Source organism: Podarcis tiliguerta (genome assembly GCF_965153285.1).
Source record: "Podarcis tiliguerta genome assembly, chromosome: 7".
In the NCBI taxonomy this organism is placed as follows: domain Eukaryota; kingdom Metazoa; phylum Chordata; class Lepidosauria; order Squamata; family Lacertidae; genus Podarcis; species Podarcis tiliguerta.
Genome location: NC_139540.1, coordinates 85,789,712 through 85,806,891, shown reverse-complemented (window position 1 = coordinate 85,806,891; position 17,180 = coordinate 85,789,712). Strand labels below are relative to the sequence as shown.

Below are 17,180 nucleotides of genomic sequence, written 5' to 3'. Positions count from 1 at the left end.
TGCTTCCCAGTATTCTAGAGGTTGCATATACTTTAAGAAAGTTTATCCTATACCATGTGGTTGTATTTTAGACCCTTTAGTATCATTCTTATATTAAGCAGGTATTACAGCTGCTTCTGCTAGACTTTCTATATTCTGTATAAGTTACACTTTTATTTGCATTATTTGTTTGTTTGTGTCAGCCTGTTCAGTTTTATTATTTAAAGAAGTGATTTGACACAATCCTTACTTATTGACACTGGTGGTGTTCACATTACAGTGCTTTATAGAAGTTTTCCCCTGCCTAGGTTATATAACCTTTTGTGTTTATCCATCAGAGGGACCAAGGCAGTTTCCGTGCCAAAACTAATCCTGCAAACCAGACTGAAATGGTTCCTGAAAATCAGTTTCATCAAAAGTGACTGAAATTGCATGGAAGTCACGCTACTTAGCACCATTCCGGTATTTGTTTTAATCCTTGGAGTCCAAAGTGAGCTTCTTTAAGATCAGCCTCACAACCATCTCTTTCCAAGTTGGCTTGAGTTGTTCTCTGCTACAAATAAGCATTGATGGTCTCCTGGACCCAACCAGTCAATCCTCTTTAGCCAGGTGTTAAAAACCAAAAAGGGTTAAGGGTCAAAAGGGCAAGTAGCTCGATGCAAACCACCAAGCATCTTGTCCACATTCTCATGCTCAACAATTGAAAATAATTCAGCAGAGACAGACATCCATAGACTGAACTGTCCTACTGGTAGCATCTCAGCTGAGGCTAATGCAAGTGATTTTACCCTTGAAGTATTTTGCAGACAGATCACAGTGGACCACTACTGCTCTTTTGACTCTCCCTGAGGTCTTAGCTGGAGAAGATTCCAAACCATTTGGAAATGCTCTGCTGGACAGCACTCTGAGGATGAAATGATGAAGTATTTTTTTTTCTTGGATGCCACGGCCACCACAGGATTCCCTGAGGACCTTTAGCCTCTTGGATTCTAGTCATGTCCCTAAATGTTTCATTGCCCCCAGGTCTCTGGTCAACCAGAAGGCAAACAGAGGATCTGTTTAGAAAATGAAGGTGCCTACGGGCAGTAGTGAAAACCACCTGAGTCATCTCCATATCCCACAGAGTCACAGGGGCTTTGACAGAAGCACCAGCCACATCAACTGGGAAGTTTCAGGGGACTATCAGGAATCCAAAATGATCCACCAGCTTTCTGGGGTGGGTCATCCTAATTGGTCTACCATCTTGTAGAGGGAATTGTCACAGAAAAGCTGAACATCAGCAGAAAGTGACCAGATCATGATAAAGATATAAAATTCCCAGTACATTATTCTGGCCAGCCAAGAGCATCAGGTCCTGTGGATGACTTGCCCCAGTGAGGTGGCTGTCATGGTGGTAATGGAAGTCCTGTCAAGGCAGCCTCAGCATAGATGCTGAGATCCCCCAAGAACTAAAAGCTTGGGAATCCTCAGTATCATGTGCTGTGTCCAGTTTTGGGTGCCACAATTTAAGAAGGATATTAAAAAGTTGGAACATCTGCAGAGAAGGGCCACCAAGATGGTCAAGAGTCTGGAAACCAAGCCTTAGGAGGAATGGTTGAGGGAGTTGGGTGTATTTAGCCGGGTAAAGAGGAGACTAAGAGGAGATCTCTTCACCTATCTCAAGGGCTGTCACATGGAAGATAGAGGCAGCTTGTTTTCTCCTGCTCCTGAGGAGAGAACTCAAACCAATGGATTCAAGTTGCAAGAAAAGAGATTCCAACTGAACATCAAGAAGAACTTTCTGATGGTAGGTGGAACAGTCTCCCACAAGAGGTGGTGGACTCTCCTTCCTTGGAGGTTTGTAAGCAGAGGTTGGGTGGCCATCTAGTTGAGATTCCTTCATTGCAGTGGGTTGGACTAGATGACCTTCAGGATCCCTTCCAATTCCATAATTCTAAGATTCTATGCCTAAGGCTGCCTCTGTTAACTTGGGCAGGGAGTTCTCTTAGGTGGTGGGAGGTGCATGAGGAGAATAACCATTCTCTTCCTAGTGTTCAATACTGTGTACAAATACTTAAACCCAGGACTCATCCTATTAGGAAATCTGGAGAGGGAGATTATTTTTATAGACCATAGTGACACACACACACATTCCCTACTGAACTCTCAAGTGATGTGTCAAAATGGAGGTGGACAGAGCTCAGATAGATTGCCACCTCTAAGCTTGTCCTTTCTCTGTGTATATTTTACGTGCACACACAATGTGTGCCCATATGTGCACATGCATTCATGTGGCCAGCTTCCTGCGGGGTCAAAATGTATATTGCGACATATTCCCCCTCCTTCCCTCCCCCACCCCTGCAAAAAGAGGCTTGATGTGGGTCAGCTTGTTTTCTCCCGCTTTGCCCTCCCACCTGCTACCCCCAGGCTGGCGAGGCTGGCTGTGGAATGCCACTCATGCCTTCCTGCTCGACTGGACAGGACAGCTGAGACGCCCACACAGTGTGCGCTTGGTGTGTGTGTGTGAGCGTGACAGGCAGCCTTTGAGCATATGCCACAGGTGATCTTGAGGGACCCAGGAGAAGGGGGACGCGCTTTCCGCTCTTCCTTCGGCAGCGCTCTCTCCTTTCCAAAAGTAGTGAGGAATGAGTGGGTGGTGAGTGGCACACACACAGTGCGCTTGGCTAGCAGCTTCCCTCACCCCAGGAGGTGAGGAGAGATCTGGAGAGGAGCCCAGCACATTGCGGCGTCCCTGATGTGACCTATCACTGTGCTGTTGGGCGGATTCCACCACCGCCTGACAGCACGGCGCTTGGCATGTGGGGAGTCTTGGGCAGTTGCTATGGAGCCTTCTCTCTCCCTCCCCCCCCATCCCCAGCACGTCTCCTCCCCCCCCCCTTCCATGCAGCTCTGCTGAAACATTTCACGCTGCAACATCTGTGCTTCCCCAGTTTTGTCTCTCTCCCGGAACAGGCCCCGCCGTAAGAGCTGCCTAATTGTGCCACAGTTTAGTGAAGAGGAAAATGTCAGAGAATGGCTGGGCTGAGAGCGTGCCTGCACCCCCAAATTCAAAGCAAGGCCTGCTGGAATAGGAGGAGCCGTTGTGTCTGCTCGCTCCCTCTCCCTCTCCGCACACCCCACATGGCCACAGCACTCTTAAAATATTAACTATGCTCCAATCCTGCAGGGGGCTGAGTGCCTCCTGAAAGGAAGGAAGGCCTTCGAGGGGCTGGGAATCTGCCCTTTGGGGATAGACTCTCAGTAGGGAGTTCAGCATTTTATGTTCGCTAATTATGCTGTGGTTTTCTGCAGGGAGAATCTTGTCCCTCATAAATCAGCTGCAGTTTCTAGGACTGTGAAGCATGAAGGAAGGGGGAGTTTTATTTTTTTGTCTTTATACTGCATTGGCCGGAAGAATGAAATCATCACTTTTCAAGGATGCTGGTGGGACTGGGGACAAAAAGGGGCTCAGGCAATGAAGGTCAGCGCATGTCTGAAGAAGTCTACGGGACGATATGCATCTTGTTTTATTCTGGGTTGTCTTTTGATGGCTGTTTTTGGCAGTCTCAAAGTGGGACGGGCCGACGGACAGGCCCAGCATCTTTCAGCTGGCAAGATTGTCTTCGCTGTCCCTTGTTGAAACTGATTCATTTGTCGACTTGAATAGCTTGAAATATGTGAGTCCTTAATAAAGTGTTTCAGGTTAACTTTAAAGCTCTCCTTTTTAGTTCACTTCTCTCAGTCATAGAATCATAGCACTGTAGAGTTGGAAGGGTCATCTAGTCCGACCCCCTGCAATGCAGCCGCAGGACAGACAAATGGGTTACAAAAATAGCACCCAGGTCCCATAGAATTTTGCAACGTTCTCTCCCTGCAGGCAGAGGGGAAGGTCTGCCCATGGAGGCCTCCTTGTTGCAGTTGCAAAAACCTCGGCCGTCAAGATGACAATGGTAGCAGGAGGGGAAAGGGGTGTGTGTAGATCAGGGAGGCTTCAGATCTGCTGCATCCAAAAGCCCTTCTGTTCTCTGACACCTACCCAGAGCAGGGGCCCTGGTGTACTCATTTTCTGTCCTACTGGGAGCAATGGGAGGGACTTATTTTTAAAAAAGAAAGTTGAGGCAGGGTTGGGAGTGGACACACACGCTGCCTCCATTTTCTGTTCTGCCAGCAAGGCATTGGCCTGGCAGGACTCAGGATTTGGAGATTCCTGCACCTCGGGTACTCTTTCCTCTGCTCGTTTTGGACTCTCTGCCCAGGATTGATATTGTTATGGGTTTCTGGGGTACCAGAGTTTGTGGGTAAAGGTAAAGGTAAAGGTCCAGTTGTGACTGACTCTGGGGTTGCAGCGCTCATCTCATTTTATTGGCCGAGGGGGCCAGTGTACAGCTTCCAGGTCATGTGGCCAGCAGGACTAAGCCGCTTCTGGTGAACCAGAGCAGCGCACGGAAATGCCGTTTACCTTCCCGCCAGAGCGGTACCTATTGAGCTACTTGCACTTTGACGTGCTTTCAAACTGCTAGGTTGGCAGGAGCAGGGATCGAACAACGGGAGCTCACCCCGTCGTGGGGATTCGAACCGCCAACCTTCTGATTGGCAAGTTCTATGTTCTGTGGTTTAACCCACAGTGCCACCTGCGTTTGTGGGTGGCAGACCTTTTAACCCCTGGACCCAGCAAATGTAAAACTGTAAGCCTGTCTGGCTTCCTGGAGAGGTGGGCTGCCAGCAGAAAACAAAGACAGGGTGATGACTCATCAAGAAAACCACCAAGGTGGCCTGGGGCCCTACTCTGAGCTCTGAGCTAGCTAGAAAGACCACACCAGAGTATGGAGGGATTGCAGTTGGTGATGACGTAAGCTGAAGGAAAAAATAGCTGTGTTTTCAAGCAGTTTTCAAGCTGGTGGAAGGGGAGTCACAACACAATGTGGGTTGGAAGTTTGAAAACAATGTGGTCACGTTGGGAGTAACAGGACCCTCAGAGTGTAACGCCAGAAGCCCCTCCATCACAGCCTCTGGTTGTATACAGGTGTAAATAAACCATATATCATAAAGACACCACCATCTCCGCTGTGCCTCATTTTCAAAGGAAACACAAATCCTGGGTCAGCGCCTTGAACCCCTGGAATCTCTTGCTGCTGTGGAGATTGGGGGGCTGTGTAAGAGTGGGAGGCAAGGCGTTGATTGCTTTAGGCTCCGTTAAGATTAGCCATTAAACTTTCATGTCGAGAGGCTGCGTGCTGTTAAATGCCAGATGCTGGAACAAGCAGGAGATGACCACGACCTTCATGCCTCTCTGGGTGGGAGGGCAGGGTGACTGCGGAGGCAGGAGGCTGGGAGAGCTCCGCTTTGGTCTGGTGCAGCAAGACAGTGCTTCTGGTTTTATATAAACATCCAGAATGAAACCCTTTCAGCTTAATGCGTGTGAGGGGTTACAATACCCAGACGTGAGAGGGTGAGAGACGGGGGCAAAGGAAACTGATTTCATCCAGTTCTGTTAACAGCAGCCCGGCAGATCCTCCCTGATTCAAAGTGAACACCAATCCAGGGGGGAGGAGCAAGTGGGGAGGATCCCAGAGCAGGCCGCTGCCTCTGAAGGCAGACAAGGCACCGCAATATATTTTGCATCCTTCCCCCTCACAAAACAAGTTCACTGTCTCCATCAGTGGCCATTCTGCCTGGTTTGCGATTTGCTTGTTTTCCTCTTCCCTTCCCAATCCATTTCCTTTTTGCATTGCGCCTACTTGATTGTGAGTCTGTGGGTGAACACTCTTTCATTCACACGCATCTCCCAAAAAAAAATTGAGTATATATTAAAACTGGTTCTGTTGTGACTACTCAATACAACAAACTAGCAATTTGGTGTTCATTTATTTCTTCTGAACATTTATATCCCACACTATCCTCCATAGAACTGTTGAACCTGAAACCCAGACTCAGGGACGCCAACTTACATAAAATAGTGGGGGTGGGGAGAAGGTAAGCCCTGCCCCACATTACTGATCCCATGACATGGCACGCACACACCATTTGAATAGCAATGCATATCAGCATTGCATATTTATTGGTGGAGCTGAAGAGACCTTGGCCCCTTGGCTCCTATGTCCAGAATTATGCCCCTAACATCATTCCAGAGACGCTGGATTGGGCCTGCAGCTGTGGGAGGTGTGCCTTTAAAAGCCTTTCCTTTGCATGCTTGAAATTGCCCTCCTGAATGCTTTGCTAACCAACAAATACCCATATTGTGCCTGGCCTTGAGTAAATGAGGTTTCTAAAAGGCATTGTGTAACAAATGGCATATTTTCTATCTTGATCCTGGGAAGGAGGACGTCGCATGTGAGAAAAAACCAACTTTCTTCTTTCGTCTGTTTTTGTTACAAGCTTCTGTCTCCTTTATCTTTCCCCTCCTTTAATTCTTCTTCCTCCCTGTTTCCCCTTCATTGTGCCAGGGCTCTCCATGGACAGACCTCTGAAAAACAAACTGGGCAGAGACAGCAGGTATGAAGAAACAGCGCAGCCCGGTTATTCAGAACAATGGCAAAAGGGTAAATAACAGGGACCACAAACTAGTCCTCTTTCTAATATTTATTTATCACAGGTATGTATGTATTGGCATAGATCTAGGGTACCAGAGTACGCTAGTGAATGGCAGAACTTAATAAACAGTAAAATTTAGATAATATTTGGGATATGAAGGGAAAATTCAAGATGCAGAACTGGGCTAGACAAGAAATTACTGGGTTAGCTTATGGAGACCAGCCTGGCCAGACTAGCTAAGTCAGAGCCATTGAGATCCAGGCCCTGGACCATTGAGGGCCATTGGCAGGGGCAGATTTAGGTTTGATGAGACCCTAAGCTGCTGAAGGTAATGGGGCCCTTTATATGTGCAGCTGTCCTTTGTCAACAACAAATGGTCCCTGTTTTTTGTGTGGAATATATGCTATGGTAATTAATGGACCTAATAGGCATCTAAAGGCATTTGCCACTGTTGCTGTATGTAGGTTTTATTTTATTTGTTTTTTATCTTATATTTTGGAAATGTACATCCAGTGGGTTTTTTCCTTTAAATTTTTTTTGGGGCCCCCCAAGAGAGTGGGGCCCTCAGCTATAGCTTGTTTATCTTATACGTAAATCTGGCACTGGCCGTTGGCAATGCAAATGCCTATCCTTCCCTGCTGCTTTGAGGAGTGGACAGAGACAGGAGATTTGGGAAGCTGCCAAATGTGTCCTTTTTGAAATCTAAAGTTGTTCTGGGAGCAAGAAGAAGGAAGGAGGCAGAAGTCCATGTGGTGCTGGATGGAGGAGCTGTACTGAGAGACTTCCCTGCTGCTTTGGACTCAGGTCCTGCAGCTGTGAGGAGAAGGGCAACGAAAGAGGCTCTTGGGGTAATCATGTTCTGCCCCCCCTCCATCAAAGACTCCAGGTGTAAATATGTGCAAAATAAACCATGTTTCTCAACAACACCAGCCTCTGCTGGGCCCCTGAGTGAGTGCCTGGAACCCCCTGGAATCTTGCTACCACTCGGCAGAGATTGAAGGTGGTGCCCAACCTTCATGACAGTATTTAGGCATTATAATCTTATTTATTTATTTGTGATGGGTGGACAGCTTTTCTGCTGAAGTGCTGTAGCTCAGTGGTACTTTTGCTTGCAAAGGTTCCCAGGTTCAATTCCCAGGTGGGGCTGGGAATGGCCCTTGTCTGAAACTCTGGAGAGCTGTTGTCAGTCATGAGCAAGATGGAAGAAGGGTCTTGAGGGTTAGAACTTTGTGTTCCTGGAGAACCTCCCAAAGCAGTTTCCATAAAAATGCACTTCTTCTGCCAGTGTGGTGTAGTGGTTGAGAGCGGTAGTCTTGTAATCTGGTGAACCGGGTTCGTGTCTCCGCTCCTCCACCTGCCGCTGCTGGGTGACCTTGGGCCAGTCACACTTCCTTGAAGTCTCTCAGCCCCACTCACCTCACGGAGTGTTTCTTGTGGGGGAGGAAGGGAAAGGAGAATGTTAGCCGCTTTGAGACTCCTGAAGGGGAGTGAAAGGCGGGATATCAAATCCAAACTCCTCCTCCTCCTCTTCTTCTTCTTCTTCTTCTTCTTCTTCTTCTTCTTCTTCTCCTCCTCCTCCTCCTCCTCCTCCTCCAACAATATGGATTGTTTATTGTGCTGAATAGTAGCTATAAAAACAGCTGCCTCTTTTACCCTGCACTGTTACTTAGGGTCAGAGAGGCATCTGAGGCCCTGGAAGACAGAATAACTTCAGGAACTGTGACTTGTCCCTCCTTCTCCTCCTTTCTTTCCAACTTTAAGAAGAGTTGAGTCTCCAATCTGTAAAGGCCACAAAAACCTGAAATGTCCCTTTCTGATTCTGTAGGGTAGTTTACCTTTAAAGAAGTCTCTGGTTTCAAATTTGTGAGTTGTGGTTCCTTTTTTACAGTCTACACATAATGTTTACATTTATTTAGTTTGTCCTTAACTTGTGGATGAAGTGCTGCATCAAAAGGTCTTTACTCCAGGGTGTTTGGTACAGGTATAGTCTTGTAAAGGCTTTATGTCCTCTTAACAGGTCAAAGCAACTCATGTAAAGTGTTCATGGTGCCAAGTGCCAATTAATAAACTATAGGTTCTCTTTTTTTAACATGGTCCTTCTGTTCACCAGGCTTTTAGGTCTTGGATGGTGCAAGGAAATTGTCATAAACATTATGCCATTACTCTGGAGGTATTTCTGTAAGTTAACTGAAAGAGACAGCAAATGCTATTCTAGGCTACACCAAGAGTAGTAATAGTACTGCTCTTGGAGTCCCGTGTCCAATTCTGGGCACCACAATTTAAGAAGGATTCAAGTTACAAGAAAGGAGATTCCAACTAAACACCAGGAAGAACTTTCTGGCAGTAAGAGCTGCTCAACAGTGGCATGGACTCCCTTGGGAGGTGGTGGCCTCTCCTTCCTTGGAGGTTTTTAAGCAGAGGTTGGATGGCCATCTGTCATGGATGATCTAGTTGAGATTCCTGCATTGCAGGGGGTGGGACTAGATGACCCTAGGGGTTCCTTCCAACTCTGCAATTCTTTGATTCTATGTTCCAATTTTTGCAACAAATGCCACTTCAGGTCATTTTAGTTTTATTTAAAATATTTTAAAGGTTAGGGTTAGGCACATATTTCACAGCCAAAGAACAAAGATCACAGATTTTTCAAAAATGTATGCATCCCCCAAATTACCAAACTATGCTTGGGTGCTCCTCTTCCTCCCCGCCCCCTGCAGCACCCTCATACTCCCCCAAAAATTTGCTCTGGAAATTGAGAGATTCTCTGGGGCACATGGGAGTGGGGACCAGGGGGGTGGCGGTGGCAGAAATCTGAAGGAGGAAGGAGAGAAAGAGCAAGTCTCATTACACCCATTGATATGATTTTGCCCTCTGTGACTTGTCTATGACATATGGTTTGTAATTACCTCAGCTTGTCTCCATCTGGCCACCACAGTCTTGTCAAAGTAGCTGTTTAGTTAGAATCATTCCCAAATAAAAAAAAAATCAAATATTTTATTTATTTACTAAACATATATACCACCCTTCATCTGTGGATTACAGTATAAAAACACAAAAAATGCATAACATAATGATAAATAAAACAAGAACCAACACCACCCTGTAAGTTTGTTAAAACAACAAAATTATAATTATTCACTTACTACGTAGAAGTCCTGCAAAGCATGTTGACTATCTGTCAGTTTTCCAGTATCTTCGTCTTGGAAGGCCTTCTTTTAGCTAAATGGGCCTTCACTGCTTGGTCTTTCCTTATGGGTGCTGCCCATCCTGAAACGGAAACCATCCCTTGAGTGTCTGTGTAATGATAACTTCTCCCTCATCATTAGATTTCACTTCATCCTCTAGTCTAGATGGGGTACAGGCAAGCGAGATAAGCAATCAGCAGTCACGTTTGTGGCTCCAGGAAGACAGACAGTTTCAAAATCGAAGTCCATCAGCTTCACAGTTCATCTAGCAATTCTTGGGGTGGTCTTATTAGAACCTCTCTTGCGGTAAAGAGGACTGACAGAGCTTTATGGTCAGATCTGAGAATAAATTTTATATCCTATAAGTAATTGCTTATCTACATTTACCTTTCCTCTGCACTTTCCAGGTATGTTCTGTACTTTAAAGCTCCAAGTGCTATATTTTTTTGTCCCAGAGCTTTCCCTGTGAAAAACTGCTCATTAATGCAGAATCGGAGCTAACGGCAGTCTGCAAAAAAACGAATTGCCATTTGTTTCAGCCGTGAACCGCCCTGAGATCTCAGATGAAGGGAGGTATGAAGGGCAGTGTACAAATTTAATTAGTAGTAGTGGTGATGGTGATGGTGGTGGTGGTGGTAGTAAGCCTGGAAAGAGTGGGGCAAAAGGTTAGTGTGGATAAGCCCCACGTCCTGAAATGTCTCCCACCTCAGTCACATGGGACTCGGGGCCCATACACACTTTTGTTTCTGCCATGATTTCAACTCATGGGTCCAAGAGGGGTTTTTATTTGTCCTGCCGCTTTCCCCAGGAAAACCTGCTGTTTACTGCTGAATCGGAACAAACATTAATTGGGTTTTCTGCGGGTTGACGTTTGTTCTGATTCAGCAGCAAAGAGCGGGTTTTCTCAGGGAAAGTGGCAGGACAACTGCCCCCCCCCCCACCTCTTGGACCTGTGACTTGAAATCTGTGGGTGGGCCCTCAGTCAGTGTTTGGGAGCAGCAGTGGAATGCTAAACTTTTGTGAAATGTTTTAGAATTTCCCACTCAATTTTTACACCCTTCTCACAGAGGTAGCACAAAGGGGGCTATCTGTGCAGCATGTTGCTTTACAGACTTTGAGCAGTGTCTGGAAAATCCAAGGAAAGACCAACAGGTGTCTTCGTGGTCTGGCTCTGGAGCTTCATGACTCCTTTTTACTACACAGTTTTTTACTAACCCTTTCTAAGTGCACCGTAGGAGCACCAGTGAATTGTTTGAATTGATATTTCTTATTGAGTAGCAGTCCACATTGCTGAATCTTTTTGGGGACATGTTTCAGGATAATGCCATCTTCAGATTAATTCTTGCCATATGCTAGGATACTGTCATGGAGGTATGTAATACCTGCAGCCTCTCAAAATACTGCATGGACAACATGCTGGGACACCGATTTGGCAGAAATCAAACTTTCTGGCATGTGTCCAGATATAAATAGGGCTTCTGGAGTGATAAAGGCAGCATAGAATCATAGAATCATAGAGTTGGAAGAGACCACAAGGGCCATCGAGTCCAACCCCCTGCCAAGCAGGAAACACCATCAGAGCACTCCTGACATATGGTTGTCAAGCCTCTGCTTAAAGACCTCCAAAGAAGGAGACTCCACCACACTCCTTGGCAGCAAATTCCACTGTCAAACAGCTCTTACTGTCAGGAAGTTCTTCCTAATGTTTAGGTGGAATCTTCTTTCTTGTAGTTTGGATCCATTGCTCTGTGTCTGCTTCTCTGGAGCAGCAGAAAACAACCTTTCTCCCTCCTCTATGTGACATCCTTTTATATGCATGTGGTATTTTTCTACTGAGGAACCTGGTGATAGTACAAGCATAGAGCAGCCGTTCCAAAAGCTTTCGCTTCTTTGGGAGTAAGCAAGCTCTCACCGATATGGGACAGAGAATGTCAGTCCTTAACAGCGTTTGATTTGTGATTTGACTACAACCATGTGGCAGACACATTCTGAGGTGTCAACAAGCTCATTGTATAATTTGAGAATCCCTTGAGTGGCTTCCTCAGCTCATTCCTTACCCTATGGCTGTACCATATACCTATGGCTGTACTATACCTTTAAAGCCCATTTGAAGCACATTATTTCCCACAAAGAATTCTGGGCACTGTAGTTTGTTAAGGGTTGCTGGGAACTGTAACTCTGTGAGGAGTAAACTACAGTGCCCATAATTCTTCGAGGGAAAGAATGCACCTTGAAAGTGCTTTAAAGGTACAGTGTGTACACAACCATAGCTGCAATGGCACAGATTTTTTTTCAAGCCGAATCTTGTATTTGAATTTTCTGGTGACCCCTGGAGTGTCTCTGAAGACTTCCAGAAATGCAGCGCATATTCCTGCATGGGAACTCTCTGCCGTTTGTAGGACTGGTTCTATGCTGTTTGAAGTCTGAACCAATTTAAGAGCTCTTTGATGGTTCCATCCTAGTTATGCTCTTTGGGGCCATATACTCTCTTCTTGAGCAGTGTGACCTTTGTGTTCTGGACTCACAGTAAAATGATAATGATGGGAGACTAACAATACCTTCTGAGATGTATGTCTGAAGGATGTAGAGAAGGAGAAGTAGCAGCAAATCTCACAGAGTGCAGATAATCAGGAATCATGGTGTTTGGTGAGCTGGAATCTACTAGCATCCACAATGCATTGTCACTTAACTCACAATCAGCAATGAGAAAAGAATGGATTTCAGTAATATTGAGGACACTGGCAGAGTTGTTCAACACCATGGAAATTCTGATACATTATGAACTGGGGGCTTACATGATTTAGCAAAATGTTCTTTTAAAATTGTATTTCTTGCATGTTGTAGATTTCGCCAGGACACATGTAAACATCTGTGTTTAGGAGTTCCACACCAGTAATACTGAATAGCCAGTTTGCGATTACAAAGGGGCAGAAATTTTCTTGCTAATAGTCTAATGCTGTACTAAATATCTGGAGATAACAATCTAGCAAATAACTATTTAGAACAGCGAAGAGCACTTTTCACCTCCCAAGCAATTTCAATTGTTTTTTCAAGACTCAGACCCTTTTCCATGAGGAACTTCTCATGGATTTTGGGATTATTTGTCTTAATTGCAATTTGATCCTCTGTCATCTCATCTGCACAAAGAAGTACACAAGTTCCACTCAAGTCATGCAGCTGAGCTCTACATTGGTCAAAAGACTCCCGAGGTATGATTATATGAGAATGTAATTTAAGATGTTCTGATACATCACTCAACATGGAATTAAAATCTTCATCCAGGACCCATATGACTGCATTGTTGCGGGCTGCATCTTGCAGCCTTCAGGGCCAAGGCAGTGTGTAAGCAGAGCCTTCTCTGTTCTGGAGAGAAGACATTAATTGCTATAGCTAGTACATAATTACTGAAAGAGAAATACGACTTCCATTGTTCCCATGGGAGCCTGGGATCACCAGCAGTGAGCAGGAAGAAAATGGGGGTAAAATCTGTGACATGGTTGAAAATAGCACAAGACAGGCGCTCATACTGCAGTCGTGGTTCCTAGATGAACAATAGAAACTGTGTCCACACAGAGGCATTATTTTGCAAGCAGGATGTTCAGTTTGATTTTTTGCATTCGCAATTTGCTTGCAAACCCCCCCCCCCTCCTATTTCTCATTCACCATTGACCTTGCTGCTCCATCACTTACTGTCCACTTTAGTGGGTGAAGCCTGTTGGAAAAGAGCCCTGATTTTTTCCTCCCTTCAGTTCCTCCTCCACTCCCTTTTCACATTCTGGGCTCATATGCAGGTATTTCTGTACATTGTCTTTTTGAAGAAGAAAAAAGTCCCTAGAAATATGCAAGATCACAAAAGTAAATGCTTCACAATGGGCAAACAAGTGGGTGGGAGGGCACTTCCCAGTTTTTAAAAAAGCTTGCTGAGAGTTTTGCACAAGACTTAAATTTGCCTGAATCTGCACAACTGTGCGCAAGTTATCCCAATGTCCCCCGAAGCCTCATTGCTACCTCTTGAGACCTCTTTACCTTGTGATGTGTAACCACTCCAATCATTCATCAGTGCGGATTATTTTATTTGCGGCCATAATTATATGTCCTCATGAAAATCCATATGCATTTAAGAGGGAATGTCTCCTAATATACATATTTTTCCAAAGCAGTTTCCCCAAATAGAATGCATTTTAATGTTTGTTCATTTTCACTAATATCTTGTTACAGATTTGCAGAGGGCAAGGATCCCCCAAAATTCCTGGGTGCCAGGTTCTGCTCATAATTTCTGAAATTGGAAATGTGGGGTCAAGCCAAGTGCCTCAGGAGCGAGGCTTACAGTCTGCCATCCAAGAACAAAGACACGTGATAGTGGAGTCAAAAGGTGAGACATTCAGCATTAGACAAGAAAGGATTACAGGGCGCATGGTGTCACCACAGGAAAAGGTTCTGGAAGTGGAAGGGGAGGAGTTGTTTTCTGCAAAGGCTGCTGGGAAGAAGAAGGTGGAAGAAAGCAGAGCTCCTTGCGACCCTCAATGGAGAGGGCTGCACTCAGAAACCGGGGGTCACGACTGACTGCTGCTTTGGACCCAAGCTTGCTGAAGCTATGAGAGGAGACTCTCTTAGGGTGTAATGTTCTGCACCCTTCCACTGAAGGCTTAGCTGTAAATATGCATAAAATAAACCATATTTCTTCCATATGTCTTGATTTTCCAACGGAAACACAACTTTGGGTGAACACTGGAACCCCCTGGAATCTTTCTACCTCTTGGCAGAGATTGTGGGTGGCGTATAACAACCTGTGTTTTTGTCCACACCCTGCCCTGGTATATGCATTTTGGGACATATTACTTGGCTGCAGACCTGCATTGCAAAATCTGAAGAAATGAGGATTTTGAAAGATGGCCGAGTTTCTGTTTGCTTGTTGTGTCAAAAAGTGCAAATAGGGTAGGTTCATCTCTGAAGACAAACTGAATTGAACTGCTCCTCCAGCCCTACTTTGGAGTAATGGGGCTTACTTCTGAGTAGGCACAACTGAGACTGCAGTCTTGGACTTATTGGCCCTGGAACAGGAGGCAGCCAAGGCAAAGCAAGAGTAGTCATGCTTCACTTGTGTGAAGCAGAAAGGAGGTCCCATCTGTCCTGAACATTTAAAGCAGTCATTGCTTCCCCCAAAGAATCATGGGAAGTGTAACTTGTGAAGGGTGCTGAGAGGTACGAGACCAGGCCTGGCCCACCCATGAGGTGGGGTGAAGCAGCTACCTTGGGCAGTGGAAGTCCCCAAGGCAGAGTGCCCCATGGGCGCTCTGCTGCCTCCACCTCTGATTTCTGGTGAGATCTTGCCGAAAATCAGTGCTGAAGCAGGTATGGTGGGTGACACATTGTAGAGAGGAGGGCAGGGCAGCAGGAGACCCCATTTTCCTCACAGAAGTACAATTCCCAGAGTTTCCTGTGAAGAAGAATTGATTGTTAAAGCACTCTGGCAGACTCCTCTATTCCTCTATTCTCCCAAACGATGTGGTATGTATTTATTTAGAGTATTAATATCCTACCCTTCAGGATGACTTGCAATAAAATGGTTGACATAGTACAGTTAAATTGCTGTCTATTGTGTTTGGGTGGCAACATATACAGCATTTCTACCTATCTGCAATGATAGAGAAAGAAGTCAAATTGTTTTCCCAGACCAGTTGAGAAAGTTATGTACAAGCCCATCACAGAGTTCTACATACTGTGGCAAAGGAGAGTGATTTCTAGACAAAGGGTGGTCAGAAGGTAAACTGTAATCCACTGGTGGATCACTGACCAGTTTTTGGTGGATCACTAAATGCCTGCTGGTTCCTGGGATTCTTCTTGCAAAGAATAACCAAAAGTGCCTTCTCAGGATCACAGAAATTAGACTCATTAAGTGTTACAAGATCCTGAGCACACACTTTTGCTTTGTAATTTTAAAAGGGATCACAGGGCTTCTAGATTTTTGAAAATGGAAGTTAGCATTTCCTGATGCCATTTCAGGGGTAAAAAAACAAGCTTAAATGCCAGTCCAGCAGTTGGATGTAGATGCTAGCAGCCTTGTCCCCTGAAGTGGAAGATGGGCTGTTCACATAAGCATCTTGAGCTGATTTTCAGGAATATGTTAGCAGTGATAATTGATTGCTACACATTCCACAACATTTTCAGGGCAAATGGTATTTCTTGTTACTGGAATGTAGTGACACTTGCTTTTGATAATATCGGCCCTCCACCATGCTGGTCCCTGAGAACAACTTTTAAATCCTACAGAAATCTCATCCATGCCATTGGGGTGTATTACACCAAGCACCTTATTTTGAATAGTTTATTATGAGCACAAGAGTGCTAGCAGAAGCTTCCTTTTGTCAAATCTCCCAAGTTATCTTGAACATTGTATATGAAAGTCGTCTGAGAAACTGTTTCCTTTCTTATCCATCTTCACACACCTCTTTCCCCACCCCCACACTGTGTTTCAGCAGGAAGAAAGCCAAAAACAGAAACCAATCCATAAATTGCAACAGGCCATCAAGGATTCTGGAACAATAGCCCAGTCTCCCTCCCACGGGTCTCCCCATATACTTGACACTAGTTTGCAAAACCAATTAAATCCCCAGTGCCACTGATGTGAGACGTGCCCAGTGAAGCAGAAAGGATGGGGATAAAGGCTGACAAGGAAGGAGAAGAGGGGCATGTTGCTAATTGTGCCCCACCCCCTACAATTATGCCTCTGCGAGAGCAGTCCTGATCAGAACCATGGGATGCATGTGGCTTTGATGTGTGTGTGTTTGTTGTGGTGAAACAGCATTGGGAGATGTTTGGGGAAATAGTCACTTGCATTTGGAGCGGAGCTATGGGATGAAGATGAACAGTTGCTTGGGACAGTGCAAGTTGGTGTGCGCGCACGGATATATGACTGTATGCAACTAGCCAGCTGAGATCAGATAGTATAAGAAGGTTGGTATCCAACACTCACTGAGGAGGTTGATTTCTCTCTTTTTCCATCATCATATGTCCATGAGTCCATGACTCATTTCTGAGGATCCAATAGCTTGTCTGTTTAGGACATGCAAGCCTAGGTTTTGGTGCTCCTGTTCCCACCTCCCAGTTGTCCAGTGGATCCAAGGCTGGGAAACAAAGAGCTAAACTGATGATAGGAAGCAAGAGATCAAGCAAGGATTGCGCCCTAAACTGGTCACAGGTCACTATAGAGAAACTGGAAAGGGAAGAGGTTGTGAGCAAGCAAGCAATGAATTGGGGGGAGCAATGGGAGAGCCGTGTGAATAGAGAAACAATGGCAGACAATCTCCACAAGATCTGTAGGGTCTAAGAAGTCTAGTGAAGGAAGTGCACTAAGTCCTATAGTTTATTTCGACCTCTCTCTTCTCCACTCCATCCATGTACAGTTTGCAGTATAAATATTCTTCATAGCTGCTTCTTCTGTTACCTTTACTTTACCATATCAGCCTTAGCATGACAAGAACATTCCGAGTGCAGGAAGCAAGGTATTGT

The 17,180-nt window shown here is 45.4% G+C and overlaps 1 protein-coding gene across 4 annotated transcripts in view; it reads left to right on the top strand.

The window, feature by feature from the left end:
• Window positions 1-317: 317 nt before the first annotated feature.
• LOC310681236 (uncharacterized protein) overlaps window positions 318-17,180 on the top strand; it is a 53,790-nt gene continuing 36,927 nt past the window's right edge. Inside the window, exons 1-3 of one of the 4 annotated variants that reach the window (XR_014513151.1) lie at window positions 318-1,765; window positions 6,402-6,450; window positions 13,890-15,249. Coding sequence is in view for 1 of the 4 variants with exons in the window: in XM_083448866.1 (XP_083304992.1) it covers window positions 6,453-6,497; window positions 13,890-14,043 (199 nt within the window). In the remaining 3 variants the exon portion in view is untranslated. Of the gene's footprint in view, window positions 1,766-6,317; window positions 6,551-10,112; window positions 10,245-13,889; window positions 15,250-17,180 lie in introns of those variants that run through there. The other 3 variants (XR_014513152.1, XM_083448866.1, XR_014513153.1) reach the window with 3 other exon arrangements.